This window comes from Aspergillus aculeatus (genome assembly GCF_001890905.1).
Source record: "Aspergillus aculeatus ATCC 16872 unplaced genomic scaffold ASPACscaffold_18, whole genome shotgun sequence".
In the NCBI taxonomy this organism is placed as follows: Eukaryota; Fungi; Ascomycota; class Eurotiomycetes; order Eurotiales; family Aspergillaceae; genus Aspergillus; species Aspergillus aculeatus.
The window spans coordinates 533,817-554,126 of record NW_017962993.1 but is presented as its reverse complement, the minus strand read 5'-3'; the positions used below and the strand labels follow the sequence as shown (position 1 = coordinate 554,126).

The window sequence follows — 20,310 nt, the reverse complement described above, 5'->3', positions numbered from 1 at the left end:
CCCCCCCCCCCCCCTTTTTTTTTTAACCCGTAATCGCGACAGTGCGCGACCGCGACGGCTGGGTGCGCAGCATGCAACAGGTCAGCTCGCTGGCGCAGCTGTGGTTCCTGCGCGCCGTGCTGCTGCCGCTGCCGGGGATGCGGCACTTTGTGACTTACATCGCGCTGCTGCAGCGGCAGTGGGATCGGATCTACGAGGGGCGCCGGAACAACGCCTGGATCAATGGCCGCCATCTAGAGTGGTTGAGGGAGGTCGTTCCCGCGGATCGGCTGGTGTTTTTTGATTTCAGGGACAGCTGGGAGCCGCTGTGTCGGGCGCTGGGGAAGGAGGTGCCCCAGGGGATTCCTTTTCCTCGGATTAATGATTCCAAGGCTATCGATCGCGTTGCGGAGTATCATATTCAGCGCAGATTATTGCGTTGGGCTGTTGCGGTTGCGGTGGTCGGGGTGGTTGGGGGTTGTTGGTGGGTTTTTGCGAGGTGAACAAGGGCCCTGGAGATGATGTTGCCGTTGGGGTGTTTTTGTTGATCTGATGTGTGGAACAGGTCCATGATGCCTTAGTTGGAAATTGTTGTTAGGGTTGGACGAGGACACTCAGCTCGGCCTGAGGCATTGAGTGTACAGTTTAGTACAGTACATGAAGGATGGGGTTGAGCAACAGTCGGTCTTCAAGTGATGGCGTCGTAAATAACCAGCTTTTGCTGGTCGGAATACAAGCACTAGCGTCTTGAGAATCGGTACATACGACCACAGGGTGTGGAAAACAGGGCTTCCCGTCCGCTCAGCCGTACTTAAGCCACACGCCGGGAGGTTAGTAGTTGGGTGGGTGACCACCAGCGAATCCCTTCTGTTGTATGTTTTTGTGTATTTGTTTTATACTTGCTTAGTATTCTCTCCCCCCTTCTGTCTTGTTTCCTACAATCCACTCTGGGCTTAGGGGTGGTGTATATCCTCAGTTATACAGCTGTTGGTACAGGCGTCGCTTGTTGCAAATGCCTACACCAGCAACCGCCGATCCTTATGATACTTGCTCGTCTAATCCAGTCAATATTTTCAAACCGTCGTCGTTAATATTGTAAAAAATTGTCCGTTTATACAAACCTTGCGAAGTAGAAGAGAGTATGGACAGATCCTCTTTTTGTTATATACTGATACTCTAATGTTAATATAATCGCGGTGGATCGTATTGGTGGGCGGCTAATCAAGCTGGAGCCATAAACATCTCAGTTTACATGCGGTACATGTCTTTTGGCAGCGAAATAGGAAATCCTCTTGTGTGGTACATTCCAGTATGTTACCCATGGTAAGGGCCGGGATCTAACGATCGATCTGCCTAACCAATGATCCGAGATCCCGATTTATGGTGGGGTATACTAACCGTAAATAGAACTTGGACGCGTGCTCGGCTCCAGCCGGCTGTGTCTATATCCGATAATCGGGACAGAGGAGGCAGCGGTGGAGAAGGAAGACGTAGTGGTGCAGTACATAGTACTGGATGCGTAGGGGACAGCCTAAGACGATGAAAAATGTTTAGGTAGATCTAAGAGTACACACGGAGTTACAGTACTCCATATATGCATAGAAATATGCTAGAACTATATGGAACGGTAGAGATCCGCATCCCCTCGAATAGATTAGGTTGGGACCTATGCTGCAGCAATCTCTATTGTTCCTGCCCTTCCCCGGCTTTCGCTGCCCGGATCAACTCCATGTAATATTCCTTCTCGTCTCCCGTCACCTCATAACCGCTCCAGCGCCGCGCCCACTCCACCATCTGGTCCCGGTCGCATTCGTGGCCACTGCGTGGGTACATCACCATAAACTTGGCGTTCGACTCGCGCGACTTGACAGAGAAGTTGTGAAGGTTGAAGTAGGCGCCGCCGGGGGCGCTGTTGTGGCAAAAGTAGGCATAGGTGTAATCCTCGGTCTTCAGGAAGACGAGATCATCGTCGTCGTTGCAGGCGAGCGTCCAGCCCGTCATGTCAACCCCAGTCCTCCATTCAGGGTGGTCATCGCTGTCAGCGAATAGGTTCCCTGGAATCTTAGCATTCAAGTCATAGAGCTAGGTTGATCCGTCGGGAGTATACATACAGGTATAGTAGATACCCCATCCCAGCGGCCCGAGGCCAACTCCGAGTTCCCGGAAGTCGTCGTCGTTCATTCGCCGCATGGTGATTGAAAGGGCTGGAGTAGGATAAAAAGAGTGAGAATGGAGAGTCTTGTTGCACGAGTAGGGAGGCAAGAGAAAGGGGGGACTCGGGGGGCTTTTATGTACTGTACTTGATCAGGCCTTCGGAAGTGGAGTCGGCTGTGCACAGCGACTCATGTTCGTAGATCAATGATCATTTTGAAAGTGATCTGCAGGATAACAAATATGTTTGTACAAGAAAGTGGAGTCCATGTCCCACTGCATGATACCGACACAGGCATATGCCGGGAACAATGCCAGCTGAGAAACCCCACCGCGATCCGCTCGGCCCATTAATCCCCACAGTGTGGCTGAACTATCGTCTCATATGCGGGATCCAGAACTCGGATTGGCCAAGATTGATGCTGTATCCTGCGCTGAATGAATCGCCGATCTAAGGATAGATGATCAAGAAGCTAGCAGGAATGCCCCGCTTCTCAAAAGAGTTCAGCCAGCCACGGATAATGATATCGTCAACTCGCCGTAATGGAAGCAGTCGGTACACGTCTGCTATTCTCGGGATCGCAGCCACCGGGATCCATCGTTCCATTAAGCTCATATCATTTACTAGCCAGGTCAAGTCCGCACAAGATGATATCACCGACATCGCCGAAAATGTCTCCTTGAATACGAGTATATCTGCAGCAGTTGGCTGGGCTGGCGACAATGAAACACCCCAGCCAAAACTACCCGCGGTGCCTACCATCCACGACCTCAGCAACAAAGATCATAATGACAACCAGACCACGGCACCTCGGACGCAGCAGTCGTAATCAAGCTGGCTAATAATTGCAAGCAAATCTTCAGCAACCTGTACCAAGCCCTGCAACAGACCTGCAGACAGACGAGTGCAGACACTGAAGGTAAAATTAGATTGACTCGGACGGAGATTGTCAACTGGTCGTTCTACAAGCTGCAGATGGACAGCATGCGGGCACAGTTGATGGATGCCAAAGGAAGCCTGGCGTTGATGCTTCGGATCGCTATGCTAAAGGGCCCAAGAAAACTTATAGAGAGGTAAAGTTGTCGATTCCCTTCCTCATTGTGGAGATCACTCCTGGTTTTTCATTCCGTCTAACGCCTCTCACATAGCCCTTTTCCGGTGCAATTGGGAGCCTATGCTTGAGAGAAGATGAGAATCTGCCGATAAGATCTATTTTAGCCACCGCAAAGGCGCACCGCTATATCGAAAATGATGGGAGAGATCCATCTAGGCAAGGTCTCCTCTGCAACAGAGTAGAGGCTATTCCAGGGTGATCCCTCTGTTCCGGCCATGAGAACCGTAGGGGCTAGATCATCGCAAAATCGGAATGTCAAGCTCAAAAATGGAATCAGTGACAGATGCCTGATTATGCTATCTGCGGCCTCTAATCATGAATGTCCGACTGACTGCGGACGCAAACATTACCTCTGACTCGGTAAAGAACTGCCAGACTACTTACCATTTGAGCTGGCACCAGGACAAGGAACAGTCGTCACGGTTTGTATAGCCACCAAAGGCGTGGTCGGGAAATTTACACAGAGGCTAAGTGCAGTCAATAATACTGATTAGATTATGTACGACGGAAGGACATGCTAAACATCGGAATACGGAAAGTCACAGCGCATGGGCCGTGGTATGGATTCTCCTATCCGGCTTGGAGAGAGTTTGTTATGTTGACATCCAGAGACAAGCTCCATCACGTACCAGCTCGTCATTCACTCGGCTGTTTGTTGTATAAGGATACTGGCTTGGTGGAGTCACCCATGTCCATGTTACGACCACAGGATGTGAAAAACAGCCTCAAGGTTGCAATTGGCTGGCCCAAGTGTGGTCAATGAAAAATCGCCTTTGGCCAAAAATACTATGCGCTGATATGCATTGACCCGCCAGCTGGGCTTTTTGATGACTCAACTGATCATGGCATACCGTTCTGTTTATCCAGAACGAAGCCGCACCCCATGGACGGACTGAGTATCGGGGTCCAATTCAGCATGGTTCGAAAAAGCCTCATTGTGGTTTAATCTTTTTTACTGTTCAGGCAGGATTTCAGATTATATTAATCTATGTATGTTGAGAAGATTTTCTAGCAACTTCTAAGAAAGCTACTTGAAAGTCAACTTCTTTTTTCTTTTTCTTTCTTTTTTTTCCCTTTTTGATGAGGATTATCATGCTTGCAACTTTATTTCGTAGGAGTGCACTCATTATGATTCATTCTGAGTGCGCTTGCTGCGCCGGATAAGCTAACCCAGAAGGGACCCCGCTTGAAATTACCGAGACTTTAAAATATCCCAGTAACAGCGCTGGAACTTGGTACTGCGTTTCCCTGACACTCGACCACACAACTTCAATGGCGACAGGATCTCATGCCATCGTCTTCGGGGCAGCTGGACTGCTCGGATGGGCGGCCTTGAACCAGCTGCTCTCCGGTTACCCCTCGTCAGGCCAATTCTCTCGTGTCACTGCGGTGCTCAATCGGCCCGTGGCAGAGCCTGACCTCTGTTTGCCTTCAGGACCGAACAGACCTTCTTTTGAGCTAGTTTCGGGGATCAACTTGCTACAGACAAACACAGATGATCTGGCGAAGCAACTTAAAGAAAGGGTCACCGGTGCGGAGGGGATAACCCACGTCTTTTATTTCGGTAGGTATCGATCGGAAGCAGGGCTTAGATGATGATATACTAACATGAATCAGTCTTTGCGCCATTCAACGACGATTATACCCAAGAGTGCACGCAGAACTGCGGTATCATGCAGCGACTGGCCGACGCATTGAACATCGTCGCCCCAATGCTCCGATCGTTTGTGTATTCCGGCGGATCAAGAGTAAGTCGCCATTTAGTCACATAACGGGAGTGGAGACCAACATCAGCAGGGCTACGGTATCTACAATCCTGAGGGTGTCTTCCAGCCACCACTCGAAGAATCCATGGCCGACAGCTTGCCGGACGACTACGCCCAAACTGTCGCGTATCCGTGGTTCAGAAAGATTTTGACCGAAGCCAGCAAGGACCGCAACTGGACCTGGACTGAGGTCTGTCCGGATGCCGTGGTTGGGTTTTCCCCCAACGGCTCGGCGTACTCTCTTGCTCTCCACTGGGCGCAATACCTTTCGTTATACGCATGTAATCACAGAGGCTCCACCGACAAAGCGGTAGAGGTTCCGTTTCCAGGGAGCGAAGCTGGGTATCGGTCGCTATATACGCCCGTGTCGAGTGAAATCCTCGGTCGCATTGCAATCCATGCAGCACTACATCCAGAATCATGTGGTGGGAAGATCATCAACATGCTAGATAATGATACGCCCGTCAGTGCTAGCGACCTCTGGCCGGGCATCGCGGCCTGGTTCGGGCTGAAAGGGGTGGGACCAGCGGAAGACGACACTTTGAAACCAAGTGAATATATCGACAAATACCGCCATTTGTTCGCGCAAAATGGGGTTCCAAAGGGACTGACATGTGGGGTTGGCGATGGGAAGAGGCAATTGGATTCCGTTGGGTGGTGGCTTACTTTTGACCGACAGTTCAGTCCCAAGAGGTTGAGATCGGTGGGATTTACGGAGCAGCGAGATCCGGTTGATGGCTGGTTGGAAGCATTTGAGAGATTTCGGGAGGCAGGAATTATCTTTTGAACTTTTGTGTCGTAGTACTGTTATATGCACGGCCGCTCACAAATTCCGTTTGGAATTATCATTCCGAGAAATAATTTATGATCCCAGCTTGCCTTGTACTAACAACGGTTGGTATCAATCAAAACATTCACAAATGTGCCAAGGACCATAGTATGTTGATACAAGCCCCACCCACCTTCCACTACCCCACATATTCTCTGGGTGAAATCAACTCCATTCGCAGCGATTCTCCTGGGATTCCGTGAAAAATGATACGATATGCGCAAGCTCAAGATTGTAAGCCTCTAGTGTCGTTCCTAGGAGCATAATAGAGATTTTATCCTTTCAAGTGGCTCGTGCAGTGGATAGGGCTTGAAAATCACGTCCCCAATTCTAGCAGCCATCATATGCTCTCATTGCTCCTTTCTAGCGTTTGCAACACGCCTGTCGCGGGTAGATGTATTTTGCTGAGCTTTTGACTTTTACAAAATTTTATCAGTGGCCGAGTTCCTGTCCAGATGGGACATCTCTTTATCCACAAGATAGGAAAACAGAGATAGGTCTGAACCTCAACTTTGTCGAGGGCCTCTTGGTTATTAATGCCTTCAGAGACATCACTGCCCGCTGCATCTAATCTGTAACTGAGACTTCGCCTGTTGAACGCTGTCTTCCACCACGAGAACGTGCTGTCTGGCCTCCGCATACCTCCCCGGAATTCTCTGTTGAAGTATTTGGTTCCGAGCTGTTAAAGAGTAAGCCCTAATGAGTGACACCTACCACGTTCTCCCCGCGTTCAAACCAAACGCCGGGAGGTTAGTAGTTGGGTGGGTAACCACAAGCCAATCCCCCCTTCTGAATGTGTTTCTCCCCCATTCTTTTGTGACTGCTTGGGTAAGATCATTGCATTTCAAGTTTGGCTCCCAGCGGGCCGAGCTGCAGCACAATTTTTTTTTTCTTTTTCTTTTCTTTTCTTTTTTTTTTTGGCTATAGCCACGAGGCAAAAGGAGCCGGCTGCTGCTGCATGACAGTTCCACATGGCGTCCAATTACCTTGACCATGCCGGATCGATTTCAAATTCGTCGCCCACGGAATCAAGATTCGGGCCGCGTCGTGACTCGCTGTAGAAACTGCTGATCGTATTCGGGCGGCTCCACCACGCGTAACTTGGCCCGCCAAGCGAAGGGTTCGAGTTATCTTCCTTGGTTTCCCGAAGATCGACACTGCAGATCCTGGCTTTTTGCTCTCCCTGAATGGTCAATATCCTCATTGGGATTATGGCTTGATAATTCCTGGTGCGCATGAATAATCACAGACCCGACAGAGGGCGACAATGGGGTCGACGCGGGGTCGAGCGTAGGCCCAGACGGACGGATCAATCTTTTCTCAAGGGGATTTGAAAAAACCAACACAACAGAGGCCTCAACACAGGCGTAAACAGAAGACGATGATCGCGATGCCTGGAAATGGAAATTCAGACCCTCAACCCCACTATTTAAAGACGCCAGAATGACCCTGCTAAACCTTTATTGGTTCCTTTCGTTTAGAAGAGATTGGAGTTACGGCGCAATGACGATCGCGATTTATTTTCCGAAGACTATTGAAATTGTTCATTGTCTATACGCGGTGCTCCCTGGCAACCCCACACCTGGCGAATTATCCGTAGGTGGAAGTTAAATATACTCCTGTCCGCATCTTCAGTGGGGGTCAAGAGGAGAGACGAGAGATGTCAAAGTGCATCGATCACAATCTTGAAGATGATGATGGAAAAACAGCCTTGGGAAGATACTGTGCCGTGCTCACTACCAGTCTCCGAGCGGTCACTGGAGCAGCAGATGGAGCTCTCGCCGCTAGAGCTGTCGTTCTCGCGCCAGCTCGAGGTGTATCTGACGGTTGCGTTGCCGGTCAAACTGACGCCGGAGGAATGTCTGGCGGCGACACGCCAAATGATTACGGAATATCCGATCCTGGGTACAAGACTGAATATGAAGGCGAGTTTTGCGCAGCCACACGAACGATGTTTACTTTCGTGAGCAATGCTAACTTCACACGGTCACGCAGCGCTCGAGATTAATCCAGGGAAAACGCACCCCCAGCAAGCTCGGGACAATCTTTCGCGCCAAGACAGTTAATCTGCATCTGGACGAGTTTGTGCCATCGAACACCGCTGGATTGTGCTCGACTGAAGCTGAGCCCGAGCCTGTCTTCTACAACCCCCGCGTACTGGAGGAGCTGGTTCAGTTCAAGGGCGGCAAGCACGATGGTCGACAGGCACTGTCCATCCGAACAGTCCATCTGCGAGATGCATGTGTCATCCAGTTCATCGTTCAACACGCATTATCCGACGCCGGGGGTACGCTACTCGTCCTCGCAGCCTACGACGCCATGTGATTCTTGTTGCTAACTGGTTCCAGGGATCCACTGGATTGCCAAGACGTACTGCGCTCTGCTATCAGGCACGCATGTTCGAGGGGACACTGCAATTCGACCCGAATTCTTCCTCAAACCCGAGGTGATCGAGGCCGGGCAAACCGCGGCCGCCCACGATGCCACGCCGAATCACCCGATTGCCATTCGCTATTCGCAAGGTTTTCGGGTGAGCTGGGCGAGGTTCCTGGTGGCGTATCTCCGCCAACGCTTCTGGGCGCTGTGTCCCACTTCCGCCCGTCGGGTGCGCCGAATGCTTTTCGTGCCACAGTCGCAAATCGATGGGTGGATGGCCCAGGCGAAGAGTCGGGAAGTCGAGGTCACGGAACATGACCTCTTGATGGCGTTCGTATATCAGGTACGGTCCATTACAGCCACCCAGACCTCCTCTATTCTATTGGGCCCCCCCCCCTGCCCCCCGAAGAAACTAATTGCGCGTAGTCAGCCTTCTCCCCAACTGCCAAGGCAAAGGGAGCCCACACCGGCCTGATCTTTACCCTCAATATCCAATCGCATGTCGCTTCGGTCGCAGGCGTTCTGACCAACCCTTGGATCAACGTCCCAGTTGCACCTGTTGCCCCCGCCTCATCGGCATCGGACGATCTCGTCGACATCGCCCAGCATATCCGCCAGACCATCCAAGATGCCCGTGACCCCGTCTGCGTGGCCCAGATCATCGACCAACATCTGCCAGTCCGGGACACCCCGGGAGTTCCGCGAGGATACGGCTCCCGCACGGCCCGGGTAGCGCTGACCTCGTGGTGCCATCTGCCTTGGTATGGATTGGACGTCAAGGGCACGAAGCCCGTCTTTGTTCTCGGGAACACGCGGTTGAGTCGGTCGTTAACGAGAATGGGAGTGCGGATGGACGACGGGTTGACGACGTGTAAGGCGAGGGCGTCTACGCGAATTGGGAATGCGAATGGCGGTGGAGATGAGGGCAGACAGTCGGGCTATTGGGTGCAGGGACGTATTAATGAAGGAATCTGGTCGAGAATGATGGGGATGCTGAAGCGCGGTGGAGGATCGGAGGATGGGGTGAATGCGGATGAGATCGACGTTGACTTACTGAGCAGAAAGTCAACGCTTGTTCGAGTGACAAATTGAAGTAGACCGAGAATTTTGAGAACGCCCAGTTTTGCATATTCCTAGCTGACTTGAGAAAGTTGAAAAGTGCGATAGAAAGAGTGATAACGCGATAGAAAAAAGCGTGAGGCCTTGAGAAATAGAGACGGCTACACAGACAACAATATGTACTGTGCATGTGAGCGAGATGAGGGCGCCATACTCAAGTTTCGTGTAACAAGTCAGAGCTTCACACCAAATGCGCGGGATGGTTGCTTGAGTTATTCACAGTTTACATCTTTGCAAAAGTCAGGTGACGCGACAGTGAGGTGTTGGGCGCGACGGCGGTCCGCCGCATGACATCAACAACACACCATCGTGTGTTATCTCTTGCTTGCTTCTCCTCGCATTTTCCTTTACATCCTATCTCTCAAGTCTGCACCTTTGACCTCGAGCACCACCACCCCGCGATCATCTGCTGCTCGTGATGTCTGACATCCTTCGCAAAACCATCCGTACCATCAAGCACCTGCCACGTCGGTTTTCGCGTGCCCCTGAGAAGGATGACCTGGACTCTCAGCGCGAGGAGGTGTTATCTAACCTCTGGGCCACGTATAAGATGATAAGGGCCATGGAGCTCGATCAGGTCTTAATGGATCCAGAGCAGTTAGCGAGGCTCGGCATCCGAATTTTACCTCTCGACCTCACTAGTGACACTGGCAATGATCCTGATATCCATCCAGCTCTGAACCCCGCAAGTTACTTTGTTCCTCTCACCTACGACTACATCCGAAAGCACCCCGTGGACCGCTCTGACCCGGAAACTGCTGAAAGCTTCGACAAGATTGCAGCGGTACTAGATCCGGAATTCAGGCTATTTGGAGACAAGCTCTCATCCTCCGCAGTTGCCGGTGAACTTTCCTCCTTGCTCCATCACGAGATGTCAAGCTCTCGGGTGAATTGCGAAGACGAGACCCAGAAGCTCACTTGGTTGAACAAGTGGCGAGAAACGTAAGTCTCCAGACCCCAAAACAGCTTGGAGGCCTGCTTTTTGCAAACTAAGCAACATTCGCCAGAGACTATTCCAATTTGGAATCTGTCTTCGAAACAGATGAGGTGATCTTCTCTACCCACATCTCGTGGGACCTCGAAGGTCTCTATGTCTGTCGGATTCGACCATTCCAGCCCCATGTTAAAGCGATCCTCAGCCACAGCGATATTGACAACTCGGAACACACTCTGCTAAAGGCTGAGCTAAAGGTCATTCTGGCACTCATGTATTCCCGGTGGTCTATGGAAGGTCTTCTCGATATGGTTGTCCCGGTAATCCCAACGTTGCTTTTGTTCTGATTTGGTGAATTGGGGCTGATATTCCTTGCCTAATGTTTGTCGCTAGGTAATGCTTGTCACCTTCGTTGGACGCAAGGCACGGTGTTTGATTGCCATACACGATGGGCATCAGCTTCGCATCTCGAAAACTCCTCTCTACTTGGCCGAAAACAACGAGATCTGGCGACATGTTGTCAGATATATGGGCGGAGGGATAGATGAGAAGCTCGATACAAAGAGGCTGCCGGTGATCGATGTGGTAGAAGGCTAGGAGTTGCAGTCTGGGTGGACTTTTCACGGTCACTTGCGATAACTTCGTACTGTACTTGTCGTTTTTCTTTCCTTTTTCTTCGTCTTCTGCTTCCTCATTCTCTCTCGGAGGGAAATGCGCAGCTGCTCAACAGCTTGATGCTCTATTACTTAGATGTCCACTGAGTTGCCCGTGAGGGTCACGAGGATGTGGCTTAATGCAGAGAAGGGTGCAGTTTCCTGGGATATCTCGATGATTTATGACTTGGGGCCTACTTTGAATTCTACCTATCTGCTATCTTTCTAGCTGGGAGCCAAAGTGGGATGTGGTCTAGAAACAAATTAGATGGAGGCGAAGGTGAGAGTAAGGCGGGAGGTAACACACAAGTGAAACAACACAGCAACGCATTGGTGGGCCATGGGCTGTGTTTTATTTTTTTTTAGCACTGTATCTTCCCCTCACTATCCCTCTATCTCTCTCCCTCCATCCCTCTCCCTCCGTCCCTCTCCCCCCCTCTCTCTTCGCGTCTCTCTCGCGTTCGCTCTCTCCGCTTCTCTTATTCTCTATCACGCACCCACACACACTCTCTCACACACTCACATACACGCCTTCTCTCCCTCTCTTACTCGCTTGGTCGATCTCTGCAAAGCACACACACACACTCTCCCTCCCTCTCTATCACTCGCTCACTCGCTCGATCTCTCCAAGCCCACACACCCACACACACCCACACCCACACATACACACACGAACAGCGCTCGTTCTTCACTTCGCCCCTCTTAAGACAATCATTGCAATCATTTCTTCGTCACGATGTCACTCTTCAAAAGGAAGGGGGAGGATAAGGACGCAGACTCGTTCCGGGGGAGTTTCTCGATCCCTGCAAGCAGGTCCGAGTGGGTCCGTCTTGCGACACAGTCTCGTCTTATAGGAAAGTCTCTCCACGACCTTGTGAAGCTTGGTTCTGGTTCCAAAGTAACGAAGAAGCAATTCGTCTTATTTCGGGCAGTGTGGCCCCGCCCGGAAAAGTTCTCTCACATCCTCAATGACAAGGCCAAGTACCACCTGAATGAAGTTTGGGACGACGCTGAGCAACTTGTGGCGAAGTCGGTCGAGATTCAGAACTATTTCTCATTGGTCGAAAGTCCAGATGGACTGGGTGCCCTGGCTGAGGGTCAGCCGGGCTGGCCGGGATCATGGGCCTTAGTTTTGAAATGGCAGAAGAGATGCGTGGACATCGCAAGAAAGGCCGACGCCGTCGATCAGTTCTCGCCTTCAGCAAACACGCGCTCCCAGGCAAATAGAAAACGCGATGAACCAGGTAAGCCACTCCCTATGCCTCAGGGTTTTCGTGACTCACATTCAGTAGTCGAATCGAAGCTCAAGGTCGAACCCGACGATTGGGAGCCTCCGAATGACGAGGCGGTCACAAACGTCGCGCTTATCACGTTTCTCGATGCGGTGTCAAATTTGATTCCACAAGCAAATTTTGAAGTCACCATTGTCCGCGTCGCCTTCGAGGCGACTTTCAAGACGTGTTCGTACAAGGCCTTAACCGACGGGGGCATCTGGATCAAGGATGACATAGATGATGTGCGCGCGATCGCAGAGGTCAAGAAGGGACCACGGAGGGATAATTCAGATAGGATTAGAATGCAGGAGACAGCGGAGATTGTCGGCTGGCTCAAGTCCGCCAAGCCGTGGAATAATGTCTTTGGTGGATAGTAAGTGGTCCAATATACACTTTGACGAAGCCGTTTGCTAACTAGTTTTAAGTAAAATCCTTTTCGCGCAGGACGGCCACCAGGCTTGGCTTGTATTTGGAAAGCCGACGACCAGTTACCCGGCATACCTCGCGGGGGGCACGCATACACACGATACGTTCTTAGACATGACGACCTATGGTCCTTTCAAATTGAGTGTGAGAGAACACATAAAGACTCTGTGTGTTTTGAGCGCCGCAGTAATGTTGCGGATCAAAAGAGCCCTGCAGGTGCAATAAATTTCTAATCTGCGGCGTTGGTGATGAATGTCAAGCAGGTCAAGCAGTCTTTGTTCCTTACAGCTTTTGTTTGTTTCAGGTCTCGTTCATTCAAGGCAGTTTAATTCAATGACAGTATGAAAGCTCATTCCTTCCTCAGTTCCTTAAAATTAGCAAGAGTCGTGTTTGTATGCATCGCGGGAGTGAATACTTTCCGCTCCGCCAGGCTACTGAGAATATATAAGAAGTATTCATAATGCTTGTTCGAGACCCACCCTCCGGGGACTTTTGTCCATGCACGTGATATTCCTGACTCTGGTGGCACCCGTGAAGCTATATGATATCAAACACGATACAAGATATTTATAGGATTACCCGAGGAGATATTATATATTGATTATGTACAGAGGAGAGCAGTTGTGATGGGGCCAGGCCGGCTGTCTGTATGCATTATGCTAAAGCGCATGTCACCAGATGCTCCGTTTCCTTTTCCGATGCATATGTAACCCCCAATGCTCACAAAGTGAAGTTTGCGGGGACGATATGCCTCACAACTAAGGGGTCTCCAGCTCCGATGGCCGTTTCGACCCATCCAGCTCGGTGGGTGGCCCGCCAAAGTGCCCGCCAAAGTGCTGTGAACTTGGTACGAGTAGCTGTTGGGTATAAATCTGTGCCGACTGGCTGGTGTTGGGCGCTGACAGACCAGCACGCCTTGCGGTTGCGCGCCTTCGCTCAAACAATGCCCATACAATCGACGCCAGCGCAATCACCCCTAACGGTACTCCGACCCCGGCGCCAATGGCGGCGTCATGACAAGAAGCGCCCTTCGTACACGATGCTGTTGAATTGACCAGCGTTGATGTCTCATTCGACGAGCAGGAAGTCGTTGTTTTCGCGGTAGCATCGAGCGTGGATACGTTGGCCAGCATCGCGTAGCCAACCATCGCGTGCCCGGTCGGAACTTCGAAGGAGCTGGCATTGTCGGGGCAGACGACTTGCGAGTCGTTGTTGGCAACGGGTGTCCCGCAACAGTAGGTTGATACTCCATCGGAGTACTTGAGGTTGATGATCGAACAGCCGCCGGTGGGGTTGTTGTCCTCTGAAACACGGTCAGTGTGATGCCCCATCAACAAGCTCAAAGGCGCAGAGAGGAGAGAGAAAATCCGCCCCTCGCCCCATTCCCCGGGTTGGCAACGCACGGCAATATTGGGAACATCCGGTGCCCCACTCTGGATCGGTGCAGGCCCCTCTACTTAAGACGTATGGTTGATGGGTTACACTTAGGCAGAGACCGTTAGAGAGGCAGAGATCGGTGCTTCCACAGCACGAAGTGTACTCGTCGGATGAGCACGGTACGTTATCGTCAGCTATTGCGCCCGAGGGGTAGTAGCAGACGCGAGTGTCGTTGGTCATGGTGCCAGGGGTCTTGTCATTCAACGGGCGCACGAAGAAGTTGAATGCAACGTTGCAGCGGGTGGGAAAGCCCGGGTCCTCCTTTTATCATGGTGTGCTAACTCGATCGGCAAGGCTGAGCCGTCTGGCAGGATTTCGACCGGGAGCACACTTGCGACTCGGCCAGGATTTAGCGCGATTAGGCCAGAAATTGTGGAGGTGTTGTCTACGCTCTGACCCATTTAACGGCTATATTGCCAATCGTTATCTGGTATGGACTTGGACTAGATCAAAGCTTTGCTTAGCTTAGTAGGAACTACGATAGTTGTTGGGGACTCTTGAAGACTAGTCACTACAGAAGCAACTCTGACCTAGTCAGAGCTCTGAAGAAATTTAAATTATCAAGTGAAGTGATATAGCCTCTAGCTCAGTTAGAGCTAGCACCACACTAAAATCTGACCTAGTAGCCACTAATATGCACCTCACCGCCCTGTTGCACCAATTCTGAGAGGCTTGTCTCATGGCATGTTTGCTTGGCTGCATGAAGCGGCAGAGCGTGGGGAATAATGGTGGGTCAGCTGAACCCCCTGACGTGTCAACATTTAGGACTATTTTATAGTCCAAACTCCGGGTCTAGCTGCAAAATCTGTCTGTCGTCTCCAATCAAATAAGAGTCATGCATGCATTAGAGTGTTACGTCCCGCATGCCTCGTGGCGTTCAATGCAAATGGCAAGTAACGAAAACATATATAGACTCTTAGGGCATGTGTCTCTGACTTCCCGCAACATCCGCTAGCTTACCGTCATCATGGGTTCAGAACTTCCTCTGCGCCGACCAATCCCATTTGGGCAATTAACACCGGGCCCAGCGATGCCACAATTGTGCCCCAGACTGTTGTAGACTGCTTGTCCGACTTAATACATGGATGTGACATACACATACAGAATGATGGAAGAAACCTACTAATATTTAGAAATAGATCTTTCCCTACGAGTTCGCATATATCTAATCATGGATGAGAAATTACGATCAATTACAAGTTAGCTATACAGCTAAAGCTACGGAGGATACCCCAATGGAAGCTTCTGGCTCTCCAAGCTCGGCCATTAGATCACCATCCTCGAGCGATTCCCCATCTCTGCGCCCACAGCCTCCAGGGTCATGCAATCGAAGTTTCCAAACGTACGGTTCTCGAGAGCACAGTTCGCGATCACCCCGTGCCAGAGCGAGGCATTTAGATCGTCAACCGCTCGGGGAGACAATGGGCCCACATCCCTGCCAGCCGATCTGGCCAAGGACCGCAGTGATGCTATTTGCTGTTCCTACCGAATATTAGGTCAGAGGAAAGCAAACATGTCAGGATAATTTTCACTTCAAGGGAACTACTTTGGTCTCAGTTGTTGATACGTATGGTTTTGATATACCGGAATATGGTGACCACATCGGGTAACGTGCTGCTATGTTTGCGCAAAGCTCTAACGGAAGCATAAAAGAAGCAATTATTGCCAACCATAATCTCCCAGCATTCGCCCGGTGGGGAAAGAAATGGCATCGGATAACCCTCGATACAGATGTGCGATCAAGCCGCGTGTTGCAGCAGCCGCCTGAGCATAATCTCTCACTCGGGATCGCGCCTTCAGTCAAAAGATCTTGCTACAAGTCTCTTGTGAGAGAATTTGCTATCAGTACATGAGAAACTGTCTCCCCCTAGACTTTAATGCAAACAATATCCTCGGCAACACTATTCGTTCTGCCATCGCACCAGTTGCCTAGCACAATCCCAGATATCATCCTGAATCTCATCTGCGTCAAGGTAGGCATTTGTGTAGCGTTCAAGTAGACCGAGTAGTCTATAATCAGCCATACCGATATCATGATTAGAAGTGGTTGGGTTAAATCGCCGGTAAAATATATCGTGTCTGCGGGCCTCATCCTCAAATCTCTTGTGTCTTACTTCGGTGCTCATCAAGTGTCCAAGAACTTTTTTGGCCCGTCCAATCGATGAAATCCATGACTTAGTAATTCTTTCAGGACGTCCTGTTCCCAGACTAATGACAAACTTTGTGTTTAGCTCGGGAAAAAACGACTTTGACTCAACCCACACCTGAGATATCGGGTTGTTTGCTCCCAGACCGCCATCCCAGTATCCGATTCCATTCACCCTTGCCGTCGGGAAATAGAACGGAGCCGGGGAAGTCGCCCTAGCAGCCTCCCACACTTTACATGGAACTTGCTGCCCATAGTTCTTGAATCGTGTGACTGCAGCATTATCTTTCCTCACAGTGCATACGAGCCTGGAGATCGTTATAAATGTAAATATAGAACCCACCAGGGCTGACTCACATTTTCACACGTGGGTCATTTCCGGAGTGTAACTGTACCTCATCCGGCATCTGGTCCTGCAGACCGCTTCTCTCCCCAGCAGGGAGATTACGAATCAGCAAATCTCTTACCCCTTGTTCGAGAACCTTTCCATCAACCCAGGGCCTCCCGATAGTAGCTCTAAGGATGTTGGAACCTAGGAAACGTGTCCACCTCTGGCGAAAAATAATTGGCGAAAGTCTTCTGTATTCCTCAATGGCCTCGGACAATTTCATCTCCTTGTCGATGTTGGTACAACCATGTCCACTCTGAAATGAGAGAACTTACAAGTCGAAATAGCATAATGCAAATCAATCTACCCTTCCAGGTCAGCCTTGTGTTCTTACTAGAAAGTGAAAGTGCTACTAACCCTCCAGTGCTTGTTCCGCCAGCAATGTCGAAATAGTTTACTGGTTCTCGAGTTTCATTTCTAGTCTCCGGTTTCTTGATAAGTTCCAAGTGACGTATCGCAGCCATGAGACGCTTTAACACAAGCAACGAACATAAACCTCGCACACCACCACCATCTATAGTTGTTAGTATAAGTTAGTATAATTCAAGGCTTAACTAACCCGGCCGTACCAATGCTGAGTATCCGAATCCTGGCTTCCGCTTGCGTGTTCGACTGAGGATCAGCGGAAATATTCTGGCCCCATCGTAGCCAGGTAATCATTTTGTCAATCATGAACTTGAACAAATCATCGCTTTCATGAAGTTCGCGATACCAGTCGCTCGACTGAGAAAATGCCTCATATGTATTTGTCTCAAAGGGCCCTTCATGTTCCTGTGAAGATTCTGCTGGTGATTGCTACAGATGATTAGACACTTTGTGACACTTGTTCAATCAAGGACTCACAAATAAACGACGAGGAGTATTCCTGATCTCAGCAGTGTTGACCATAGACGAGATGACTTGGAATTCATCGTTTATCACTTGAGCCTCATTCAAAAGGTTCTTGTCATACGGGAGACGAACGCCTGGCCGTAGACGGTACGACGATGTAGTCGGGTGGAGGGTGATAATCCCGTCGCATTTTTCCCAGATCTGATGTGTGACACTTTCGCGAGAATCAAGCAATATCTGTCAAATCAGATGTGATCTGGCAAGGTGAATATGTAACCAAGTGCCATACCCTTTTGGCAATGGCTCCACCCAAACCTATGGCAACAAATATGATTCGCCCTCTATTTTCAAGCTCAATGAATTCCTCCTGATTCAGTTATTAGTATAAGAATACACTGCACAATTTGGAATTGGAGGTGGCATACCTTGGATATGTCAAGATACCGAAAGAAATTGTTCGCAGCTGAAGCCAATGGATAGAGTGGACTCGTTATGTACCCATATGACAAAACTTGAGAGCATGGTAAATCTTTGTACAACAATTCTGGCCAAAGTTTGTCTCTGGACTTGTTAGACCAGCTGTTGGATGGATGCCCATTTACATCATGTATAAGAATCATCCTGCAATGTTTAGCTTCCCTGTGTTTTGTATTTGTTGCAGCGGAGATTCACTTAGCCAACGTCCGGATCCCAGCCCGATGCTCTCTTGGCTCTTCTCTTGGAGGAGAAACCAAAAAGAGTCCCTCTACTCTGTCTTTGCCTCTCACCTCGCGGTCAGTCCGAAGCTTCTTAGAGGACATGAGCAGTTGTAGTAAAGACGATAAAGCCTATATGAGCGAACACCAAAAAGTTGTTGTGTTAAAATCATAGCAAGTTTTCATATCCATAATAGTTTTGCAAATAGGTGCGAACGTATAGCTTTAAGTCAACGTACTCATACCTGCAATTTTTAATGACAAAGCATGATATAAGAGTCACTCCAAGAAGAAGCAATGTCTGTATGGGCATTTAACTTTCTTTGTTGTGCACGAAAGCCGTGCTTGAGGCAAAAGTTACGAGCATAATCTGGTGAGATATACCGGGTGACCAACCTGAAGACGCGACTCACCATATCAGATGAGGGTCATAGGAGGAAAGTTTGGAGGTAAATTCGAAGCTTTTATTTGTCCCAACTCGACATTGCTTGTATTGGATAAGGCCATCTTAATTTCCCGCGGCTTGACGAAGTGAATGGTAGAACCCTGGAAGCACCTTGTAATTAAGCTTTTTAAGTTTGTCTACCGTTTCCCTTTTGCGACCAACTTTCAGCCCCCAAGAGCCATTTTCGTACAATTTCAATTGACCGTGGCCCCAGTACGAGAGTACTATTTCCCTACTACCACACGCAGGAATCCAGGAGAGTACCGATTTTCGTCATAGTCTTTGTCTGGATCGCAGCATAACCTCCTTGCCCTAAGCTCGTTCACTTACATTCTTCCCATGAGAAATCCACTTTTATGTTATACTGCCACCACAAAGCAGGGATACCTCCAACTACCTCGCTGCAGCTCGGTACGCGGATAGGGGATACGGCCGGACCGGTGGTAAGTGATGTGGCGTTCGCTTCCCCCCCCCCACCACCGGAAATGTAATGCCCCTTCGGCAAGGAGCCATTGAATCTGGATGTGTTGTTTTTGTCAAGCAGATCATGACACTACGGTCCGAAACCCTACTTGCTCCTAGTGCTGGGACCCCTCCAAGACACGAAGTGTAATGAAAATTCTGGACAAACTGCCCATCTGTGAAAGAGGAGCATCCGCGGCTTTGAGGAAGTCTCCCATAATCCCCTTCTCTTGCAGCAGCTAGCTGTGAACACACACAGCTGCCGAAAGATGAATAGATTCTAGTTAGGTAAACATCCACTACGTTCTGGTCCCGGCCCAAAATAAGTTTGTTGGTTTCAAGGGAAATATCGTTTGGTGAAGAGCTGCGTCTGCAGGTTGCTCGTATAGCTTTTGTGGGCCACATTCACAATATTCTTGGCAGAATAAAGGGAAATACGAGCGTTGTACGATCTGGCGCGAAGGAGAGATCGTACTCGTTGCGAGACAAGGTTCTGTGCTAAACATACTCCATTCAAGCATTTAGTCTAGATCAAAGATTACGGGGTGTCTGATGAGGGGCCTGTCACCGTGCCTCCACTGTGGATGGGGGGTATTAACTTAACTACACGAACCAACCTGAACCAAGAGTACGCCTTGCCGCCACAGGAGTCTTCAGTTCATTGGTACTCGAAACGAGAAGAACGTACAGTGGGTGCTCCTCGTTGTACATACTAATTTCCTGCCCCGAGCTCTGCGATATCGATGTCACAATACAAGAACACTTCTACTTAACAGGGTTCTAAAGATTGAAGATCTATTCTGTTGAAAGCAGTTCATCAAGTACGAAACACGATGAATGTTCGTTGGACCTCATTTCTTCTGGCTGCTATTCCTATCGCAGCCCCCTGGCCGGTTGATCATTGTGAGCACGGTTGTGTCGTCTGGGTGAAATCAACTGTGGGCGGGGCAGACACTCAGTTTTGCGTCTATAATGGCCCTTGCGATATAAAGAATTGGTTTCTGCATTGCGCGATTTATGACACCCAGAAAGAAAGCAATCATGCGGCTACTGGGGCCCATTTATCCCTTGCTATGCTCAATGCATGTGACTGGTAGAGTACCCCTTCTACAGTATCCTAGTATTAGCATGTTACTCAAGGGTGGACAGGACAGGACTGTAGGAGTTAGTTTAAGCTATAGTGAGGGTGGAATGTATTTGATTGAAACGATCCCACACAGAAGTTTATTATTACAGGCTATGGCCGGGGTTATGCACTATACTTGTGGACCATAGATGGCAACG

General features: G+C 49.8%; 8 protein-coding genes across 8 annotated transcripts; 6 read left to right on the top strand and 2 right to left on the bottom strand.

Annotated features, from left to right (window-relative positions):
• Positions 1-71: 71 nt before the first annotated feature.
• Positions 72-482, top strand: ASPACDRAFT_47349 (uncharacterized protein; the record flags this gene model as incomplete). Its single annotated transcript, XM_020201944.1, has 1 exon — positions 72-482. The coding sequence occupies one exon, from the start codon at positions 72-74 to the stop codon at positions 480-482; it is 411 nt and encodes a 136-aa protein (XP_020052330.1).
• Positions 483-1,394: 912 nt separating this feature from the next.
• On the bottom strand, positions 1,395-2,255 carry ASPACDRAFT_126261 (uncharacterized protein). Its single transcript, XM_020196903.1, has 2 exons — positions 2,091-2,255; positions 1,395-2,033 (listed from the first exon to the last, which is right to left on the bottom strand). Exons 1-2 carry the CDS (start codon positions 2,167-2,169, stop codon positions 1,663-1,665), a joined length of 450 nt encoding a protein of 149 aa, XP_020052329.1. The 5' UTR covers positions 2,170-2,255; the 3' UTR covers positions 1,395-1,662.
• Positions 2,256-2,612: 357 nt separating this feature from the next.
• Positions 2,613-3,133, top strand: ASPACDRAFT_1859758 (uncharacterized protein; the record flags this gene model as incomplete). Its single annotated transcript, XM_020197693.1, has 1 exon — positions 2,613-3,133. One exon carries the CDS (start codon positions 2,613-2,615, stop codon positions 2,958-2,960), a length of 348 nt encoding a protein of 115 aa, XP_020052328.1. The 3' UTR covers positions 2,961-3,133.
• A 1,360-nt stretch (positions 3,134-4,493) lies between these two features.
• On the top strand, positions 4,494-5,944 carry ASPACDRAFT_126259 (uncharacterized protein). The gene is made up of 3 exons (XM_020196902.1): positions 4,494-4,809; positions 4,863-4,993; positions 5,043-5,944. Exons 1-3 carry the CDS (start codon positions 4,518-4,520, stop codon positions 5,796-5,798), a joined length of 1,179 nt encoding a protein of 392 aa, XP_020052327.1. The 5' UTR covers positions 4,494-4,517; the 3' UTR covers positions 5,799-5,944.
• Positions 5,945-7,484: 1,540 nt separating this feature from the next.
• On the top strand, positions 7,485-9,391 carry ASPACDRAFT_1859756 (uncharacterized protein). The gene is made up of 4 exons (XM_020197692.1): positions 7,485-7,803; positions 7,871-8,127; positions 8,189-8,559; positions 8,643-9,391. The coding sequence occupies exons 1-4, from the start codon at positions 7,532-7,534 to the stop codon at positions 9,306-9,308; spliced, it is 1,566 nt and encodes a 521-aa protein (XP_020052326.1). The 5' UTR covers positions 7,485-7,531; the 3' UTR covers positions 9,309-9,391.
• A 461-nt stretch (positions 9,392-9,852) lies between these two features.
• On the top strand, positions 9,853-11,132 carry ASPACDRAFT_126257 (uncharacterized protein). The gene is made up of 3 exons (XM_020196901.1): positions 9,853-10,277; positions 10,343-10,589; positions 10,663-11,132. Exons 1-3 carry the CDS (start codon positions 9,898-9,900, stop codon positions 10,864-10,866), a joined length of 831 nt encoding a protein of 276 aa, XP_020052325.1. The 5' UTR covers positions 9,853-9,897; the 3' UTR covers positions 10,867-11,132.
• Positions 11,133-11,658: 526 nt separating this feature from the next.
• Positions 11,659-12,847, top strand: ASPACDRAFT_54843 (uncharacterized protein; the record flags this gene model as incomplete). The annotated part of the gene is made up of 3 exons (XM_020202925.1): positions 11,659-12,075; positions 12,253-12,569; positions 12,622-12,847. 3 exons carry the CDS (start codon positions 11,659-11,661, stop codon positions 12,845-12,847), a joined length of 960 nt encoding a protein of 319 aa, XP_020052324.1.
• A 533-nt stretch (positions 12,848-13,380) lies between these two features.
• ASPACDRAFT_47342 (uncharacterized protein) lies at positions 13,381-18,224 on the bottom strand (the record flags this gene model as incomplete). The annotated part of the gene is made up of 7 exons (XM_020201943.1): positions 13,381-13,925; positions 15,406-15,541; positions 17,097-17,107; positions 17,163-17,388; positions 17,437-17,661; positions 17,714-17,791; positions 18,192-18,224. The coding sequence occupies 7 exons, from the start codon at positions 18,222-18,224 to the stop codon at positions 13,381-13,383; spliced, it is 1,254 nt and encodes a 417-aa protein (XP_020052323.1).
• Between the last annotated feature and the right edge of the window lie 2,086 nt (positions 18,225-20,310).

Coding starts and splice junctions, on each gene's coding strand:
- ASPACDRAFT_126261 (XM_020196903.1), bottom strand. CDS start 2,169: ATGCGGCGAATGAACGACGACGACTTCCGGGAACTCGGAGTTGGCCTC. Junction 2,034..2,090: donor ATGGGGTATCTACTATACCT/GTATGTATACTC, acceptor CTAAGATTCCAG/GGAACCTATTCGCTGACAGC.
- ASPACDRAFT_126259 (XM_020196902.1), top strand. CDS start 4,518: ATGGCGACAGGATCTCATGCCATCGTCTTCGGGGCAGCTGGACTGCTC. Junction 4,810..4,862: donor AACCCACGTCTTTTATTTCG/GTAGGTATCGAT, acceptor AACATGAATCAG/TCTTTGCGCCATTCAACGAC. Junction 4,994..5,042: donor TGTATTCCGGCGGATCAAGA/GTAAGTCGCCAT, acceptor CAACATCAGCAG/GGCTACGGTATCTACAATCC.
- ASPACDRAFT_1859756 (XM_020197692.1), top strand. CDS start 7,532: ATGATGATGGAAAAACAGCCTTGGGAAGATACTGTGCCGTGCTCACTA. Junction 7,804..7,870: donor CACGAACGATGTTTACTTTC/GTGAGCAATGCT, acceptor ACGCACCCCCAG/CAAGCTCGGGACAATCTTTC. Junction 8,560..8,642: donor TGATGGCGTTCGTATATCAG/GTACGGTCCATT, acceptor AATTGCGCGTAG/TCAGCCTTCTCCCCAACTGC.
- ASPACDRAFT_126257 (XM_020196901.1), top strand. CDS start 9,898: ATGGAGCTCGATCAGGTCTTAATGGATCCAGAGCAGTTAGCGAGGCTC. Junction 10,278..10,342: donor TTGAACAAGTGGCGAGAAAC/GTAAGTCTCCAG, acceptor AACATTCGCCAG/AGACTATTCCAATTTGGAAT. Junction 10,590..10,662: donor TTCTCGATATGGTTGTCCCG/GTAATCCCAACG, acceptor GTTTGTCGCTAG/GTAATGCTTGTCACCTTCGT.